This window comes from Macrosteles quadrilineatus, unplaced genomic scaffold, assembly GCF_028750875.1.
Source record: "Macrosteles quadrilineatus isolate MER2022 unplaced genomic scaffold, UCM_ALF_1.0 Scaffold_2__2_contigs__length_208266976, whole genome shotgun sequence".
Classification (NCBI taxonomy): domain Eukaryota; kingdom Metazoa; phylum Arthropoda; class Insecta; order Hemiptera; family Cicadellidae; genus Macrosteles; species Macrosteles quadrilineatus.
The window spans coordinates 121272032-121293602 of NW_026542595.1; the positions used below are offsets into that span (position 1 = coordinate 121272032).

The 21571-nt window shown below is 35.8% G+C and overlaps 1 protein-coding gene across 7 annotated transcripts in view; it reads left to right on the plus strand.

The window, feature by feature from the left end:
* The window catches only part of LOC128987337 (protein turtle), a 230210-nt gene that overhangs the window by 170907 nt on the left and 37732 nt on the right, over nt 1–21571 (plus strand). For all 7 annotated transcript variants that reach the window (XR_008490230.1, XR_008490229.1, XR_008490231.1 and 4 more), the window contains 2 exons: nt 4322–4455; nt 11663–11802. Coding sequence is in view for 4 of the 7 variants with exons in the window: in XM_054408126.1 (XP_054264101.1) it covers nt 4368–4455; nt 11663–11802 (228 nt within the window). In the remaining 3 variants the exon portion in view is untranslated. The remainder of the gene's footprint in view (nt 1–4321; nt 4456–11662; nt 11803–21571) is intronic.

Below are 21571 nucleotides of genomic sequence, written 5' to 3' on the forward strand. Positions count from 1 at the left end.
AAAGCGAGACTAATTCGCAAAGTTATAAACACGCTAGGCCGGTTTTTGGGCCCCAAAAGTTCTGCCATGCAGCCTCGCAGGCCCTCTGGATTAAAACAGGGATATGATTAAACCTTCCCAAGTTTACTGGTCGTCAGCCAACTAAATTATTTCAAAAAAGTGTTCTATCTGTGCACATTTTTGGGTTATAGGCCCTACTCCTATCTCTAAAGTGACTTGTGTTGTTCATTCAGCTATCGCATTGCAAAACACCACCGTTGTTAATTTATATAAATACTAGCTGTAACCCGCGGGCTTTGCCCCGTTTAACTTCTTAATTTTCAAGATGATCTCGTTTGCATGGCTCAATCACGTCCTGGTTGAAGTTCGTTCGCTACACTCACTCACCTTTAGGTTGGAGCTCGTTCGCTGCGCTCACTTGCCTTCAGGTTAGCTCGTTCGCTACGCTCACTCGCCTCCAGGTTGAAGTTCGTTCGCTACGCTCACTCACCTTTTGGTTGCAAATTAGCTGTTGTCATAAATGTAAAAGAAATAATAGTGCTGCACCCTCTTGGTAATCCTTGTAACTTTAATGCTATTGAACATCATAGAACAGAACCAACTAGTTTAATTGAAACAGCTGTTAAGATTCATTAATTCCATTTCTCATAAGTTTAACATGGGAAACTCCAGAGCCACTGGGGCGGAGCCCGGAAGGATTTTTGGGATAAAAATATGCCTATATGTTAATCGGGAATATGAGCTATCATCATGCCGAATTTCAGCCCGATCCGACCAGTATTTTTTGCGTTCACTTGTCACAAACATACATCCATCCATACATCTAAACTTTCACATTTATAATATTAGTAAGATATGTTTTTCAAATAAAAGAAAAGGATTTATCAAAATGTCCAAACTGATTTATGACTTTGCTCATTGTTAAAAAATTCAAATCGACTTTGCGGACTTTGTAACGTTGTATTTACGTCGAGTTTCTAAAATTAGTTTTCCATAATGAAGATTTTTATTAGTGGACAATGTTATGTCCTAGAATCTTAGAACATATTTAAATGTTGACAACCTTTTTTTGTGTTTTGTACTTTACTTTGAAACAATGATCAGAATAACGTGGTTTAGGATCACATGTCAGGTATAGGTCTACAAGTTGACAGGGCAATAGTTAGGAAATTCACAATAGTACTGTGATAAATATCTGGTAAACAGAATCAGGATAGAATAAAATTAAATCATAACTGTTAAGAACGCCAAGACCTAAACGTTCGATTTACATCCACCCGTTGAAAACAGAAGTCCCGATAATCTTTGCATTTTTTATAGAGAGGTAGGGGTAAAAGGGGTCTTTAAGCATTGATTTTTATATACAGAATTAGAACTCCCATCAGCATGGATCAGTGGTAGATATTTTTTTAAAGAAAATAGTTGAATGCGTAATGAATTACAGTTATTATTTTTATTACATAAAAAAAACACATATTTTCTGCTAATTTTAAAGTAAGTTTGACAACTCTATCAAATATTGTAAACGCGAGTTTCCGATCCCAGCCACTCACCTTGGCTTTTGTCAAGTAGCTAGGACCACCCTTCTCCCCCCCTCCCCCCCCAACACAACAGTGTCGATACCTTCCCCCAAACGACGATCGATGGCCAGACATGCCACCTTGTCGTTACTAACTTTCGAGTGTTTTTTTTTTTTTTTTTTTTTTACTGTTAAGGAATTAATAAATCTTAATGTTACAGACACGTTTTGTTGTACGTCTGCTCTAAAATTGTCTTAGGGTTTGTACATTTAAAAAATCATATGTCCCGCTTTTGTTGGGCTGCTATAGTCAGGCGTGATTCTTTTACCGATGGGTGTGATTAAATAACCAGGAGCAACGTTCTGATCAGCCCGTCGATGTGCCAAACTTCTGGAAATTGCCTTTTGCTTTGGATTCGTTTTTGCACAAGGAGACTCACTCCGCCGAATGATAATAGTTTATGCACGTGTTTTTGTCCTATATTTTATTACAATCTGTTATTTACATGTCTTTGGAGACTTTAAGTAGACTTATCACCCTATTGTAAGTTCTTTAAAATATGGGGTTGTGTGTGGGTAAAGATTGAGTGCGGATGCACTCTAAACGTTTTTCTCTTAAATTTAGGTGTAATGCATGAGTGTGTTATTTACTCGTTAATTTTTTTAATGCCACTAGTTAAAATGTTATGGTAACATTATACTTGATTCAAATTTAACGTTAAAAATTTCCTATTTTTTACGTCACATGTTGATCAGTGTATAAAGACTCTATACTCTATGATAAAATCAAGACATCAATGTCACCACTCGTTCTGACGTTCGCAGTTGTAATGTGTATTGTCTGTTGTATTAGTTGAATAAGTGATATTATCTATATTTCCCAACGGTTAGTTTGTCTAAAATGTGGAATGGTTTTATCTGGTACTTCCTCCCCCTCCCATCCTCTTACAACAGCCACTAGACGCAACACGCAACCCCACACAAATAAAAGAGGCATATAAATCGTATGTTATGATGTTAAACTAATGACAATAAAAAACACATCGACAGGGTGCATTCTGTACTCGCGGTTGGATATTATGGGGTAATCAGGGGCTAATGGTTGAACATCTACCCCCTTCTCCGTCCCCGGCCTCGCATAATGGGCAACACTCGGGTTTGAAAGCATCCCGTCCTTGCTCTTTTCAGATTGAAATCACTCTCCACCACTCCGAAATAATAAACGCTGACTTCAAATCCTCAACGTGAGTGTGGTTTCTTGTGTTTTACTTTTAGCTGGTTGATAAACCACAGATTAAACATTCTCGTTTATAGATTTATCTTCCTTGTAGATTGATTAGAGACTTTGGTCGGATGCTTATGTCCGGTCCAATGTGCAAAGTCAAAGTGAGTTAAATTTTATGTTTAAATCTTTTAAATTCATTTTTTGCCAGCTTTTAAATGACTACTTCGAATTATTTTATTGTAAACCCATCCGTTCTCTAGTGTTGTTGCTACAGAGTAAGGGTACACTGGGTGTACAGTAGTAATTGGGGGGATACATGCAGCAAAATAACGACTGTTAAATTAAAAACAACTATTAATACAGACTATTAATACACTTTAAAACAAGCCTAAGTTTTACAATACAAAAAGAAGTCTACTTGCATCTTGTCTTGCAGTACTATCAAACGTTAAGTTTCGTTTTATGATATGAGTGATAAGCCACGGCCACCATTGGTTAAAGTTCAAATAGTCAATGGTTCAACGTGCATTACACCATACACTGGAATACTTAAAAATATAGAACACGATGTGTTTACGTACTAAATCGCCATTGACTAAGTTTAATCTATGATATCACTACCATAGATAAAACATAAAACCATCAATGATGAAGAAGAAAGTAGGAATGGCCAAGAAAAAAATGGTGAGAGCTCATTGGCTGGCTGATTTAAATTCTTATAAAGAAGAAGAAGCAACACGAACAAACATAAACATAAACAAACAAAGCAGAAAACAAAAGCAATGAGTCGCTTTGAATTGAAAGAATGCTTTTGTTTATACTGAACACATCTTGACACAATTTCTTATATTTTTTATGCTGTTTAACTTTTTTGAATGTTTGTTATGCTCGGATCGGGACGTAGCCTGTTTTTACTATAAATGGATAGGTCTAGTGCTTGGTAATTAATTAATTGTCAACTTGAGATTTTATAAGCCAAGCCTATCCGAATGACCTAGGCAACTCAAAAAAAGGTAAAATATAAGTCAACAATTAAAATAACAAACTTAAAGAGAGTGTAACTTTGTCAGTACTAGTGTTAGATAACTTAAGATAAACAATCTGGAATAAAGTTAAAAATAAGAAAGCAAAAAATCCTTCATGAGCAGTCACACTTTGTATCCAACATTTACTGTAATTTGGTTAACCAATTATGTACCTTACCCTTATCTAGAGTTTTTGTTCAATTTAACTTAATCTAAACAATATTATCGTTTATTATCAATTATTGAGATGGGAACGCCACCTAGGTGCGTATTTTAACCCAAATACAGTATGTGTGATGTGATGTGTGAAGGATGAGTGTAGAATGGTGTGTGATGACCTGTGTAGCTTTGTTACTGACTAAGATCCTTAAAACCGTACTTGGCCTAGGCTAACTTAAATCCTTTTTCAAAGTTTAATTATGCGTCTGAATAGGTACACTTAAGTTACCAACGGTAACCTTAAAGATGGTGAATTTGAAATTGTTGCATCAGCAGACAAGCAATTTATTTAAGTAGCCTACTGGTAACTTAATATTGTGAAATTTTGTCCAGGTGACGATGTCGAGGGAGATGTAGCAAAGACTATGGAACCAGAGGGATGGGCATGCGGCCACAGCACCATAAGGCCGTCCATACACTGACCGTCACCAACGTTGCATCTCTTCTCCTCGCAATAATTATCCCAGGTTAGTGCAACAGTTCTTCAGTTTAAGTTAAGTTAACTTAGGTTAGGAGCTTATGTTGAGTTTAAATGTTGGGATAGTTTTGCTAAAATTTATAGCCGATTTGCTTATCATTGACATTAATGTAACTTGTGTAGGTGCCAGATTATGAGAGTAAGTTAAGTTAGGCCTAGTTTATTTTAGGGTTGTTGGGGAAAGTACCGTATTTAAAAGTTTATTAGAGGTAGACCTAACTTATGTGGAATAATCTATTAAAAACAAAAATAAACTTTGTACTGCAGGCCTACCTGTCGATTGTAGGCCTACTATTTAAGTTATTGAACATACAAGTAGGCCTATCTGTCTGATCGATAACCAAACTTAAAACCTTATAGGTACCAAACTTCAAAATTGCTTGTAACAATCGATTCTTAATACAATTTGGAGTCGGATAGGCTGATAAAGGTTTTACGTCATTTTCTTGGTTAAAAAATATTTCAATAAAATTAATTTGGAGGTTGTTAAGGTAGCTAACTTATCTAGGTCTTGTCTTAACCTATTGTTATTGCTTTGCTAATCTCATAAATTTTAACAAGTAGGCCTACCTACAGTACCGTACCGTATCCATTTAGTGGTTCAGAGGAAAACTAGTGATAAAACCTAAAGCTTAGAGAACGCAGCATAGCCTTATAGATAGGAACACAGTGATAATTCATTACATATATTCATTGTGAACGATATTGGCCTCGTAATCAGTCACCAATGATGGAAAAGACTGTGACAGTAATGTAGAAGCAGTTTAGTGTAATGCGTACAGTGGGTTACGCAGCGTGTTAGCTTTACATGCTGGCTCTTGTTACATGGCCAGTTAGCTCTGCATGTTATGTGCAAACAGTGTCTGTCATCCCATATTGACACAATCATACTATCGGCTTCTACCAACCTCGGTGAATGTGTTGAATTTATTCAGAAGCCAGATATGAGCTCTCCAGTAAGTTACCTGCAGGGGAAACTTTTACTAAATAACTAAGATAGGTGGGGGTTTACAAAATAATTTTAAATCTGGTGATTCGTTAAAACAATGAGATAGTTTTAGTTATAGTTCATTCCTACGCTACCGGTATGTGTTTTGACTACACTTACTACTAAACTTGACTTGACCAAGCTACTAAAATTATAGCCCACTGTAGCCTACTGAAATGAAGTTGGGCACAGTTTCGCACATCAGAGGACAAGATTTTTGAAACACCTCTTTTAATTTAGGTTTTTGGATTTACTTAGAGGTTATTGTAGCAAAATAACCAATAAATATTTTGAAGTACCTGTATGGTAAATTTGTGTAGTCAGGCCCGTTTTTGACCCTGTCAGCGCCCTAGGCACAACTAATAGTAGCGCCCCTTTGCAATATACAGGGTGTTGAAAATGTCTGGAACCAACATTATATCTGGTGAGTGGTTAAAGAAAAACAACTGATATTTTGTGTACGGATATACTATAGTTTCACCTATCTTTTGGTGCCTTATGAAATTTTTTACCACTTAAAGGGAACGTCCTGTGGAGGATGCAGTAAAAAGTTTTAATGGAAGCCTATGGCAAATGATACATCATTTTAAATGCCATTTTTTTCTGAGTAAGGAGCCACAAGTTTCATCTCAAAAGGACCACCCTAGCAAAAATGGCGACTGTTTGAAATTTAAAAACCCACTTATAGGGAACGTCCTGTGGAGGATGCAGTAAAAAGTTTTAATGGAAGCCTATGGTAAATGATACATCATTTTAAAGGCCATTTTTTTCTGAGTAAGGAGCCAGAAGTTTCATCTCAAAAGGACCACCCTAGCGAAAATGGCGACTGTTTGAAGTTTTTGAAAATAGAAAGCTTAATTGGTATTTCTGTTAAAAATAAGTTTAGTAAAACAACACAAACAATTTAGTTAAATGTTTTTTTTTCAGTAAGTGTTTAGTAAATGTACAGCAAGACAATTATGTTTTATAACTGTATTATTTGTTTAAAAATACTTTTTACATCAACACTTTTTACTGCATCCTCCACAGGACGTTCCTTATGAGTGAGTTTTTAAATTTCAAACAGTCGCCATTTTTGCTAGGGTGGTCCTTTTGAGATGAAACTTGTGGCTCCTTACTCAGAAAAAAAATGGCCTTTAAAATTATGTATCATTTACCATAGGCTTCCATTAAAACTTTTTACTGCATCCTCCACAGGACGTTCCCTATAAGTGGTAAAACATTTCACAAGGCACCAAAAGATAGGTAAAACCATAGTATATCCGTACACAAAATATCATTTGTTTTTCTTTAACCACTCACCAGATATAATGTTGGTTCCAGACATTTTGTATATATAAGGGTGTCCACCGACCGGGAAATCCGGGAATCTTGCGGGAATTTTATGAACCGGGAATTATGTGTGAATTTTGTATTTCTACCTGGAGTTTTCAAATTACCGTGATCGCGCATGACAACAGTTTCCGTGACCGCGGGAGACGATAGTAATGTCTACACTCGGCCGCGAGATATTCAGAATAATGCCACGATCACGGAAGACGATGATAATGTCCACACGACCGCGCGAAACAGCAAGAAATTTACCGCGATCGGGGAAGACGATTATGATCTCCACACAACTACGGAACATGATTAACATTTTGCTGCAATCGCGGGAGACGATTGCCATGTATACACGACCGCGGGAGACGGCTACGATGTCTACAGGACCGCGGGAGATACAATAATGATTTCTACATGGCCGCGAGGGATGATCAGAATATTGCCGCGATCACGGAAGGCGATGATAATGGCCACACGATCTCGGGAAAAGCTCAGTACTTGGCCTAATTTGCGGAAGAGGATGATGATCTCCACAAGACCGAGGGAGATGATTACCATTTTTTTACAATCGTGGGAGGCGATTAATATGTTCAAACGACCGCGGGGGACGATATAATGATGTCTTCACGGCCGCGAGGGGTGGTCAGAATTTGACCGCGATCGCGCAAGACCAAGATAATGTCCTTACGACCGCGGGAAAAGATCAGAATTTTGCCTCATTCGTGGTAGACGATGATAAACTCCTCACGACCGCGGGATATGCTCATATATTGCTTCGATCATGGAAGACGATAATTATGTCTAAACGACCTGACCTCTGAAAATAGTAAGAATCTCGCCGCAAACGCGGGAGACGATTACGATGTCTACACGGCGGCGAGGGATTATTAGAAAGTTTACCGCAATCGCATGCAAACAACCACCAATTTTTTTTTATTTTCCAAATTTTTGGCGCCCCCCAAAAAAGCCAATTGCCTCGCGCCCTAGGCACGTGCCTACCGTGCCTATTCGGTAAATCGGCCCTGTGTGTAGTATCTTATTAAGAGTATAAAGTTAATTGGTTTCAAAATTAAGATTTTACTAGAAGGGCTGTTTTACACATCATGTAAGTGAACATGAAGTTACACATCATGTAACTTCATCATCAACATCATGTAAGTTATACATGTAAGTTGAACGCGTTGCATTTTAGTAAACATTTTTAGTGACTATTTACAGACCAAGCACTCTGTTAACCTGAGACTAAAAATCAGTGTGCTATTGGTTTGGTACCCTATGACCAAGTAATTTTAAATAATCCTCATGGTACATCCCCTTCGACCATTGTACAAGCTTTAATCTATATCAGTACCCAGAGTGAATATGGAAATGCTCTTCAGTGTACACATCGTAACTTCGCATTGCATATGTATAACATTGTCATGTAAATGATCATTTTGCGGTGAAAGCCCACTGCGCAGCATCTTCATGGTTAATTTGACATTTAGCTGAAATGTTCTACTGTGTAATCATTTACCAAAAACAAACAATTTAGTTCTAAGACTACTATATTCTACAATTTTAATCATACATCGACTAAACTCAAAGATAGAAGGTTCTTCTGTGAGCAAATAGAAATACAAATGGCGGAGACAACTATGTTGAAATGATTTGACACTATTTACACTAATGACGAGGCCAGTATGACTAACCAACTGAACCCGAAGATTTAAAAAGTTTCAGTAAAATCTCATTACATACCGTACCAAATAGGTTCCTAACACAGACACTGTAGCCAGCAATCCTCTAAAAAATCACCCTAGGGCTGCTAATCGTGCCCAGGAAACAAGACTATTTAGTTTTCCTTCAACATCACAAATCATGTAAGGCATTGATGTAAGAGGAGGAGTCTCTTGAGATAACTCTCTTCTCTCAAAATTAAGCAACTAGAAGTCTAGCAGACCTCGACTAAAAGAAATACCCCCGCCGCAGCAAACCTGCCGACTAAGCGAATTTCCATCTGAATGATTTTCAACTAAATCTATTTAAATAACATTAGGTTTAACGAGTACCTAGGTTTGCTGCCACAAGGAAACTAAAACTAATAAAGTGTGTTTTAGTAAAATATTAATAGCTTAGTATAAAATAAATAAATTTGCCAAGTTTGATCAAAATATCCATAAACAAACAAACTACAACATTTTCAATATTCTCCATAAGAATAACATGGGAATTTTTCATTTACAATTTTTTGAATTTTCTCCGTTACCAATAACCGTACAAAAACACTTTGATATACTAAATTATTAGTTTTTTTAAGCTCTTTAATATGGTCTAGAGATAAATTGGGAAATTTTGTGTTTTAGGGGTCAAAAATGAGAAAAACCAATTTTTAACCCATAAAACCCCCCGTAAAACCCCGTTCCCATGGTCCGATCATGCTGAATCGCAAACTCATTAAAGTTTATCCCGCCTTACACCTTTAAACCAAATTTCATCAAAATCGGACAAAAATTACTCAAGTTATCGTGCGGATGAACACATATATATATCTAATATATAAAATTCTCGTGTCACAGTGTTTGTCTGCAAACTCCTCCGGAACGACTTCACCGATCGTTATGAAATTTGGTGTGTAAATTCTGTAGGTATGCGAATCGGACGTAAACTATTTCCCGTTTCGAAATTCTTAAAAGGCCTCCGCCCCAGTGGCTCTGGAGTTTCCCATGTTAACCTTATGAGAAATGGAATTAATGAATCTTAACAGCTGTTTCAATTAAACAAGTTGGTTCTGTTCTATGATGTTCAATAGCATTAAAGTTACAAGGATTACCAACAGGGTGTAGCACTATTATTTCTTTTACACTTATGACAACAGCTAATTTGCAACCAAAAGGTGAGTGAGCGTAGCGAACGAACTTCAACCTGGAGGCGAGTTAGCGTAGCGAACGAGCTAACCTGAAGGCAAGTGAGCGCAGCGAACGAGCTCCAACCTAAAGGTGAGTGAGCGTAGCGAACGAGCTCCAACCCAAAGGTGAGTGAGCGTAGCGAACGAACTTCAACCTGGAGGCGAGTTAGCGTAGCGAACGAGCTAACCTGAAGGCAAGTGAGCGCAGCGAACGAGCTCCAACCTAAAGGTGAGTGAGCGTAGCGAACGAGCTCCAACCCAAAGGTGAGTGAGCGTAGCGAACGAACTTCAACCAGGACGTGATTGAGCGATGCGAACGAGATCATCTTGAAAATTAAACGTAACGGTACTTTCTTTCCATCGGTCTGTCTTAGGGGAAACCTATAACTTAGGCGATACGAAGTTCGCCGGGTCAGCTAGTATCTATATATAGATATATAAAAATATGAACGAATGGTGTTTTTGGACTCTGGGGACATCAAAATGAAAAAGTAAATCGGTCCCGGGCCTAGGTCTTACCATGAGACCTACGGTAATAGATACTTCCCTATAGGGAAAATTCGCTACAAAAAAACTTTTATTTAGTTTGCACAGGAATTGTAACACTGAAAGAATATCTCTTTGTTTTAGAGAAATAAACATACATATCCAGCAAACCAGCAAGGAAACCATCAAGACAGCTTTAGAAGGCTGCTAGTGAGAACATTCTTTAAGTAAAATAATTCCTCATAGATCAACTCTAGAAATCATAAGGTCTTTGGTACCGTCCAGAGATAAGTTAGGAGCGTTTTGATGGATCGTAACTGGAACCAGTTAGTTGTCTTTGGGCCTGGCCAAACAAAATGCCGATCTTAGTCTATAACACACTACACAAGGTGTGTCGATCCATTCTTAACTGATCTTTTATCCAGATATTTTGGTTGAAATATGACTCGAAGCATCCCGACCATAATGGGCGAGACTCCGTCTTTGCTTGAGGAGTCGCGAGGAGACTAGCTTTGTCAGTTAATGTTGACTACGGATGTTTCAGGTGTGGTGGGTGGTTTCCAAGATGCCGTCCACATCACTGCTATCCTGGGAGAGTCGGTGGTGTTCAACTGCCAGGTGGGACTTGCTTCATCAGTTAATTTTGACTACGGATGTTTCAGGTGTGGTGGGTGGTTTCCAAGATGCCGTCCACATCACTGCTATCCTGGGAGAGTCGGTTGTGTTCAACTGCCAGGTGAAGAAGACTTGCTTCGTCAGTTAATGTTGACTACGGATGTTTCAGGTGTGGTGGGTGGTTTCCAAGATGCCGTCCACATCACTGCTATCCTGGGAGAGTCGGTGGTGTTCAACTGCCAGGTGGAGGAGACTTGCTTCGTCAGTTAATGTTGACTACGGATGTTTCAGGTGTGGTGGGTGGTTTCCAAGATGCCGTCCACATCACTGCTATCCTGGGAGAGTCGGTGGTGTTCAACTGCCAGGTGGAGGAGACTTGCTTCGTCAGTTAATGTTGACTACGGATGTTTCAGGTGTGGTGGGTGGTTTCCAAGATGCCGTCCACATCACTGCTATCCTGGGAGAGTCGGTTGTGTTCAACTGCCAGGTGAAGAAGACTTGCTTCGTCAGTTAATGTTGACTACGGATGTTTCAGGTGTGGTGGGTGGTTTCCAAGATGCCGTCCACATCACTGCTATCCTGGGAGAGTCGGTGGTGTTCAACTGCCAGGTGGAGGAGACTTGCTTCGTCAGTTAATGTTGACTACGGATGTTTCAGGTGTGGTGGGTGGTTTCCAAGATGCCGTCCACATCACTGCTATCCTGGGAGAGTCGGTGGTGTTCAACTGCCAGGTGGAGGAGACTTGCTTCGTCAGTTAATGTTGACTACGGATGTTTCAGGTGTGGTGGGTGGTTTCCAAGATGCCGTCCACATCACTGCTATCCTGGGAGAGTCGGTGGTGTTCAACTGCCAGGTGGGACTTGCTTCGTCAGTTAATGTTGACTACGGATGTTTCAGGTGTGGTGGGTGGTTTCCAAGATGCCGTCCACATCACTGCTATCCTGGGAGAGTCGGTGGTGTTCAACTGCCAGGTGGAGTTTCCGGCCGATCACCCCGTGCCGTATGTTCTGCAGTGGGAGAAGAAGGTAGGGGACACGGTAGGCTATCTTACACACACACATTCTCCCTCTCTCTCTGACTGAGCATTGTGACGCGGTTGGTGGTACCCTTCCTTCCCATTTCCTCACCTGCAAACCTCAGTTAAAAAATAATTAAAAGTAGGACTATTGCAAAGATTAAATGTTTCAGTATCAAAATATGTTCAACTACTAAATAGACCGCTCACTCCTCGAGTGATAAGATAATGCAGGCGCCCCGGTCCAGTTTTTGACATATTAGCCTAAGATATTTCTACTGTTTGATAAAATGTTCTCTTTAACACTGTTTTCTTAGCTGTGATAAATTGTGTTTTTTTGAGAAAAACCTTAATCACCCTGTGATTGGTCGAATCTGATATTTAATCACAACACCAATTGCATTCAAAAATTAATTTTACATAAAAAAAAATCATCAACTTTTAACTAATTTAGCCACTGCATTTTCGATTTGAAACCCTCTCTAATATTTGTCAAGAGACGTGAAAGCTGAAAGGCCGATTGTGAGGGAGTTGTGAATGGGGAACTTTTAGGTCCTACAAGTATGGGGTGGTAAATACAGTCATCCCCTCGGAATACCAAATTGTCCAACTTCCCCGATATAAGTTTTGTTGTTGTCAACATTCAAACTGATTTCGCATTCAATCTTCGCTTTTGTCCGTTTGAATTTCTATAATCTCTCTTGGTGCAACTCCACTTGAGATATTTTGGGTTATCGGTTATTAGTGTTTTAATTAGGGCCTATGGTTAAAATTAGTAAACATTTATCTGTGCTATTCAATATATTTTCAATATATTTATAAAATGGTAAACGCATAATAAAAATGTTATATTGGCTATTGATTTTGAACATTTTAACCTGAACTTTTGGTCAGTCTCAATCGGAGATTAAAGTACCTAATGAAAATGGTGTCCTTGTTTGAATACCTACTGCTATAAAAATAATGAGGTTTTACATAAAGAATTTATGTTATGAATTACAAAAATAATGTTATTGGATGGAATTGGATTTTAATTAGAAATTGCATGCAAATAGTCGGTAGCTTACATTGTTCCAAGAAAATATTTTTTTTTTTCAGAACGTAAGCTCAGAAAAATTTATATATTTTTTGCTTCATTGACTAAATATAGATGATCTTTAAGCATTATATCTACTCAGGTCGTCTCGCTCTACTTTACACTCAACTTGCATTCATTTAAGCTTACACATGCCATAAACGTGTGACTGTGTTAATAAATTAACCTAAAAATAAAAAAATTAAAAATTAAATTAAATAGTTAAACAAGTTATAATAGCCTAGGTATAGGCTAAATAAGAAAAATTAAATAAATCCTGTCACCCACCTACTCTACACCCTCAACCCTCATCCTGTAATCCCTTAGTTTTTGGCCAGGAAAAGCTTAAGAACAGCAAGGCCTAACCACCACCGCGCATTGAAGACTCGCGAAACCAATTCTAAAGCTTGGCAGTCTTCTTGAATGGTTGTTCGCCTTGCTGCTTATTGATTGGTCTTAGATTCGTAGAGAACCTGGTAGCTTCCCCCGGACCAACTTGCGATAACATAAACGGAGTCATCACTTCACTCTAGCCTAAGCGAGCACTCTTAGTTTACGTTTGTAGCTCATAAGGTATTTGTTGGTTGTAAGTTGTAAGGATTATTTCAAGACCAGATTCTTGTATATGTTTCATTGTTGGATGTAGTGTTAATGATCTAATCAAGGTGTGGTTTTTACTGATTTTGTAGTTTTAAGCAAGCACTCTTAAGTTTATATTTTTAGCTTGTAAGGCATTTCTAGACTGTAAGTTGTAAGAATAATTTCTCAAGACTAGATTGTTGTATCTGTTCCATTATTGGCATAGTTAGTGTTAGTGATCAAATGGTTTTATGGTTTACAGTATTTTATACTGATTCTTTAGTTCTATATTTGCAGTTTAATTTAACTATTTAAACTTTTATTTTTATTCGTGGAATGAAGGGATGTCAGTTAACTTACATTAGAAGTACAGGTGGGTTTATAGAACACATAGAAGAAACAAAATACTGTATTTCCTCCCCTTGGGCATTTTTCCAAGTGTGGACGAAAAGAGTTCATAAAATTGTTTAATCTTTCAATAAGGGTAGTGCGTAGTAAGTTTACACATTTATTTTGTGATGTGCAAGGTTTTTTTTCATTATTACCAAGTTTATAGACTAATATTTTCCTTATGTAAACTAGCTAAGCTATAACTTTCTTTCCTAAATGTTCATTTAAAACTATTTTTGTGAAATCGTCATTATGTTAGAATTTTAGTATTCGGTTTATTTTGCATGGATAACAAAACAAAAATAGTCCAATCTACTGTAGGTTGAGACTAATTCATGTTTTTTTCAATTTATTTATTTTTTTATAAATTCATGTACAGTATTTAAAAATTTGATGTCGAAGTTCTACTGCAATCAAACATGATCCTAGTTTTAATTTTGTTTTTCCATGTTAGAATTTAAAATTTGAAATAAATGGATATATTTTGAAGTTATTTAAAAAATACCAACTATAGAATTAATGTTAAGGATTTAAAACAGAGCACAAGAGCCTAGGTTGATTTTAGGATTTTCTTTAAGGACAACTGGCTTGCCTGAATGAGAAATTCCATTAAACCCACCTTAATTAGACCCTTTTTTGTGAAAGAAAAACATTGGTGTGTAAAAAATATTGATAGTTCTTTCTTTACAGGGAAAAAATTGTTATATTATAGTTGGTCGAAAAACAATTGTTGCAGTTGATCTAGGTACAGTATTACCTTCTTTAGTAGAAATTGCCATCAGGACAGGGAAATATTCTTATGTTTTGTGATTTTTGTGCCATGTAGCCTAGGACTCTTTCCAATTCGGCTAAGCTTAAGCTTGATATCCTCTCAACAAATTTCAACTATGGACATACGGTATTTTATCCTATTATGTATTATTGATTTACAAATGTATACACTCGCGTCTAGTATGTAGTTAACACTAACTAATTTTCATATGACACTTTTCACAGAAATTGTAAATTTAGAGAGCTAGTAATATTGCTAACGTAAACGTATACCAAAAGGTGAGATTTACCCTGTCAAGTGTAATGACTGTATTGTAACCTAATGTTGAACGTGCTACAGCTTTACGACTCGACTCTCCCATCAGGTGTTACATAAATCACGACATTACTCGGCTGTCGTGTGTAAATGGAGCTTGCAATGAGTTAAGTTGCCTACATTGTCCAATACCTGTAATGTATGATGTTTGGAAACGTTACAGAGTGAACTGGAAAAGGAATTGATCGTAGTTTCTGTTACTTCTTGTTTTATTTAGTAAAATTTAGATGATAAGGGTATTACGTGATTGATTAGTTTTACAATAATTGTAATTGAAAATGTCAGAGAAACTTATCCAAGATTACATACAACCAGTGAGTTTTAACTTTTTTCGGTGAAGTGGTGAAACCTAGTCTTTACTAGATTTCATTCACATAACTGGTTATGCAGTATTTAAAGATTTCTTTGACCCATCAATTGGGTTGTTTTACAAAACATTACAAATGCCAACAATATCCTTCAATAGCCTATTACAATATCAAAGTCAAACACCACTACTAAATACAGGGTGCAAAACAGATTAAGTAGTTTCACTCAGGCTGTGTAGATTATGTAGACAAACACTTTTGGTCTTGTCATCAGCCATCATGGTTTAGACCAAACAACATCGAGGCATTGTGTGCGTATTTCCAAAACAACAAGTATCAGGGTGTCTACCAACCGGGAAATCCGGGAAAACCGGGAATTGTACTTAAATTTTTACTGGCCATGAAATGTACGGGAATTGTCCTTAAATGCCAGACAATGTCCTTAAATTTTTAATGGGCCATAATTTTATTGATCGCTAGTTGGTTAGGAGCACATAAAAGGTTTATCAGATGTTTGTTTACATTTTCATAATTTATTACTAGAGTAATTATGCAATAAAAATCCCATTAACAATCTCAAACCCATTAATATTTTATCAGGACAATCAAGTGTCAAGTCAAGTACTTCCAAGAACTGTTGACTCAGCAGCTAGCTCATAAAAGTTATATCACTTTTATTCCTTTACAACTTCTTTTTTTATTACTAGGGTAATTATTATAAGATCCCAAACCTATTTTATCGTGAAAATAATAGCTTTATAATGGCTGTTAAATTTCACTTCTTACTTGTACTTTTGGCTTGAAGATTCAATTTACCGCGGCCAGTGCCTACTGCCATAAAACTGTTTATGGTTTCATATTAAACATGTAAATAATCTACAGTCTCATTTTGTAAGTTAACCCCTTTTTTATGGACATTTTATCTTTCAATTGACAAAACCACAAGCATTGTTGTTTGCATTAATGTTTTATCACTATGTAAGCCTGCTTGGTTTCAAATTATGTCATTGCATTTTCTGTATCTTTGTCTTATATTGTTGGCTATTCAGGTTTCAATGTTTTTTGTTTCCCATATATTTATTTATTGAGTTGTATGCTTTAAGCAATCAAAATCTTATGAACTAGAATGATAGTAACTTTGCTGCTATTATAACCTCATTGTTTGTTACTCAGTTTATATAGGCCCTCCTAAATAATTAGGCTTAGGCCTGGGTATTTTGATTCTTGAAAGAGTTGTAAAATATATTAAGAAAATGTAATTGAGCCTAAGATAAACAACTAATGATTGCTATGTGTCGATATTAACTTTACAAATGAAAATACAATAATCTTACTCTGTGCTTATTGCTTATTAATAGCCGCTTACCATACCTTGATTTTGTACTAAGAATTGAGTAACAATATGCATTCAAGATTTTTTTTTTCAAAAGTAGTCGAGAAACTAACGTTGTGCCAGGGCGAATCATGCCAAATTAATCCGCCTGGATCGGATAAGCTATGTTATGAAGTTTACGTGACGGATGGAGATATTTGTCGCTATCGCAGGAGACAATGATTGCGTTTCTCTGTTACACTATAAAAGCTTTAGGCCTACCTAAAGTATAGGTAGGCCTATGTTTGTTTACTTTCAATAAATTTCTATTTTGTAATTTTTAACTCTTATCTATTATTATTTACTTTTCTCTCTGGTACAACTACAGTGAATAACAAGATTAATACAGTTTGACAAATCAGGAAAATTATTCGGTAGGCCTAATGACACCGACAAAGGTTACGGCAAAGTCCTTAAATGTACGGGAATTGTCCATGAATTTTTTATCCAGAATGTAGTAGACACCCTGAGTATGCTGACCAACACTTACATTTCCAGGTGTTCTCACTGATCTTGGCCACTCTGTCCTAAATTTTAAGGGTGCCACCATCAGTTGTGTTGTGTTTGCGCTAGGAACAGTGTCATTGAGTATAAAAAGTTGATATTAAAGTCTCTTTGTGTCGTAATCACTGATTTGTTGTTTTGAAAATACTCACACTGCATACCTTTGAAGTTGCCCGGCCTCAACCACAAGGCTACTGAAATGGTATGTGTGACCGATGACAACTAGGCTAAAAATGTCCACCTGTCAACAATGTCTACTCCTTTAATCTATACTAGCATCCACACAGCTGGAGTACTAAATACTACGCAAGTCAAATTGCTTAGTACGTTTTACCCCACCCTGTACAACAAAAAAGATCAAAAATACATTTGATAGGCGTGATTTATTCTATGAATGTTTTGTATGTAGCCTATTATATACAACTATATCCGTTTTTGTACCGAAGAAGTCATTTTGCAATAGTTGTCACAGAACTATGAATTATATTACACAATCATACAAAGTCATATCTGTAAACCAAAAAAGGTAATCTATATATTTAAAAGAGGATGTTGGTTTGTTTGTATGTTTGTATATTTGGCAGTGATAATCTCAGACACCGCTGGAATGATGACCACGAAACTTGGTACATACGTGTAGAATTTCATGTAATAGGTTTATACACCATCAATTTCGTGATCCGTCCTATCGGGTCCGCTCTGGTGGCTTTGGGGTTTCCCCACATTAACCTTATGAGTACTTATATGTAAATGGAATTAAAGAATCTTAACAGCTGTTTCAACTAAACAATTTCATTCTGTGAAGTTCAATAGCATTAAAAAGTTATAGGTTTACCAACAGAGTGTAGCGCTGTTAATTGATTAAATTTATGATAACAGATAATTTGTACCAACCGGAAACAAAAAGCTGTAATACATGGAATAAATGGATTTTTTACAGTTATGTTTATGTAGTCAGTTAATATTAATAGTAAATTATAAAAGTCTATCTAAATACAGCAGATCTAGGGAATATAATAATTGTTCTCTTTACTCTAGGGAATATAATAATTGTTCTCTTTATCGTTCTCAAGCTGCTTGCCATTATTTTCAAGGAACCAAAATGGTCTCTTCTGCATCTTGACCCCTTTGCAAGGCACGGGTATAGCGGCTAGTTATTATATAAACATTATAGAACTACTCCAATGTAATTACATATCTAACCCAATCCGCTCCACACATTGTGTTGTATGTAACAGTACGGTATTAGCACCCAGCACATTAGCACATTACATAATCAACGTTCTATGATGCTATCAAACATGTTAATGTTCTAACACACTCCACAGTGCTAATGTGTTCTAATGTTCTAATGCTCTGATTCAGTCCGGCTCTTGATATCCCAACTTTGGCCATCAAGATTGCTTCCATGAATTCCATTATTACAGATTGTTCTCCGTTAATGGAGTTTCCAATGGGAAAAGTTTGCGGTGCCGAGTAATACAGTCATTGTGTTAGTTAACGTGTAAAATATGTTTCAAGGATTCTCGACAATTATGAGTACACCATCGTAAAATAAACTGTTATGACTTTACCACTTGAGTATTTTGATTTTTTTTGTGATTACACTTTGGTTTCATACTAGAAAATTTATTTGTGAAGCTTTACAAAGTTGCTTTGCAAATATGCAAACAATTCAGGCTAATTATTATGTCTTGTTTGCTAAAAAAAGGTGAGAATGTAAATGTGAGAAAATCCAAGAATACAATATAGTGTTTGAAATAATAAAGTTCAAGTTTAAGAAATCTTTAGAACTTAGGTAGAAAACTGTAGAAGAAACTGTAATCATTTAGTCATGGGAAACTTGAAGAATATAAGCTTGAGTTACTGAAACTAAGTTAGAAAAAATGTTGAACTACAATAATTATTAGTATTAAAGTCCAGATGTAGATGAATATTTTATCACTACGTCTGTAATTTATGTAACATTAACGTAACGTTGAGTGTAGATTTGTCTCTGACATCGAACACTCAAGTCGACAGCTGTAAGCACTCAATCTGACGAGTTAGAGCACGCACTGACACGTTTGTTGATGAGACCTGACTGATCACTGTTGAGCAGTTCAAGAAGGCATTGGAAACCGAAACACTCGGCACAAGATGTGTAATCATATTGGCATTGTCTTGTGTGATAGCAATACAAATTGTTTGTGGATGTATTTTTGTAGATGCATGCATTTGGACCTGGTTTAGATGAAAAGTTTTGTAAACAGTTTTATTTACATTTTATATAATGAAAATTACATAAGAAGATGATTTAGTTTATTTTTTTAATACTCTATTTGTAACCAACTCTTGTCTTCTGTCTAACCTATGCTATTCGCATATTAATCAACCTGTTTTGATTGTAAGTTCAACTTAATTTGTGTTATATTTATACTGAAAACTATTTTAAAATTTATTTATATCTATAAAGAGGCATACAATAAATAAGACACAAGTTGGTTAATCAACTATGATACTATAATAGTATGGATAAATATATGCACGGTAGCCTTGTATAAATCAATTAATATATAACAGAGGTTGTATAAAAAATTTTTATTTGACAAGCAATATCATACATTGTGTTACTTGCTTAGTGGTTAGCATCTTGGTGCAAAAAGGAATGTACCATACCAATATCATATTTTATATATAGTTACCGTCTTGTTTAAACAGTAAAAAGTGTAAAACAGTATAAGTTATATTTCAAGTGTTATTAGACCTATTTTTATTTACTCTCTGTAAAAAGAAATGGGTGCAATCATAAAAAAAATCCAAAAATTTCAGGGGTTGAGACTGTTTTCCCTTAAAAGTGTTTGTGATTCTTTCCTACAAAATGTACCAGCATACACAAGACAAATTAACATAATAAACAATATAAAAAAAAACAGGCCTTCCTACTGTTCAAGGCAATTTAAGAAAATAATGTAATATGAAATCACCAAAAGGAGAAAAATTTAAAATCTTAACATTCACACAATTTGTTAAACCCACGCAGGAGTAAAATCAGTGAAAGATATTCTGCTTGAATTCAGAAAGCGCCGAGGTAATTTAAAACTTATAAAAAAAAAATCACGAATTCTTGTATGAATGGTTTAAAATGTAGAAGTATTCAGTAAGTTTTAGTTCATAAATTAAAATTGATATTTTAAAAATGTGTTGACTTAGTGACAAATAATAATCAAATTAGCTTTTAGTTATTTTTCATAGTGCTTTTTTTAGCTGATGGATTTAAATGTCATCAAATTTTGTGGTGATTAGAATAACAGGTAGGATATTCACGGTTTGAATGCTGTAGTAAAATGTGTTTAAAATCAAGAACCTGAAATGTGTATAACCAAGGAAGAAAACTTCTGAAAATCTAACTAAATGATAAACAAATTATTAGATATACAATTTTTAAACTGTTATTGCATGATGCATGCCTGTAGTAGATTGATAGAAAGAACTATTTGTAGTTGGTTGAATAAATGAGACGTATTTCGCTATGATCCAAAATTACAAAAACACAACCTTAAACAATCCCTGTAGATGCACAAGTGGTTTCCTACAAACTTTTCCAAAGTTTTTAGTTTGCTTGACCGAAATTTCTTTAGAGCCTACATTGTGTTTTTTAGACTTAATAATAGTACTTAATAGATTTTCTATAATTTACACTAAAAATAATAAACACATGACAAGAAAGTAAACCAAATTTTTTATAACCGAAGATAATTGTTGAAATCTTATTTTCTATCATAGAGTGCTTCACAAAGTAGTATGAGTTTTTATTGGATTTATTGTTGTTTAAATCATTACCTAACTAAAGAAACTGAAATAGGCTCCGCAGCCATATCGGCCAGCTGTTGCAATTTATTTACTCTTAGAAAAATTATTTGAATAAATCTCTCAAAGAGTGTGATGTTATTAAAGTTATGTTTTATACTTCGTAGCCAAGCTCATTTTATTCTAAAACAAGCAACTTTACAACAGTGTATACTCGTAAATAGCCAAAGATTAAACTAAATCTTTGAAATAAATCACGTAAGTTGAATCATATTAACTAAATACTGTTTGCCCCTGGGTAAGAAAACGAGAGGATAACATTTCGGAACTGTATGCTTTCAAACTAATGAGTCTTATGAACAGGCATGTGCAATGAAAGATGAGTTCAGATTTGAAACTGTTCAATGGAGACTGCTGCTTGCTCAGAATTAATATTACACATGTTATCTTGAAAATGTTAGAAGATAGTCTTGGGGTTTTTATATGTAATTTGGTGTTAATATAAATATTTATTAGCTCAAATATCTTCATTTGTGTGGATATTATTTCCTTTCTTGTTGCGGAATCTCTCACCCTTTGACATTTTAAATTCTAGTTTATTTTTTGTTTAATTATTAACAACTGTTTGTTTAGTTCTTCAGATCCTTAAATACAATATGAAAAATCTCGTGTATATTCTTTGAATTG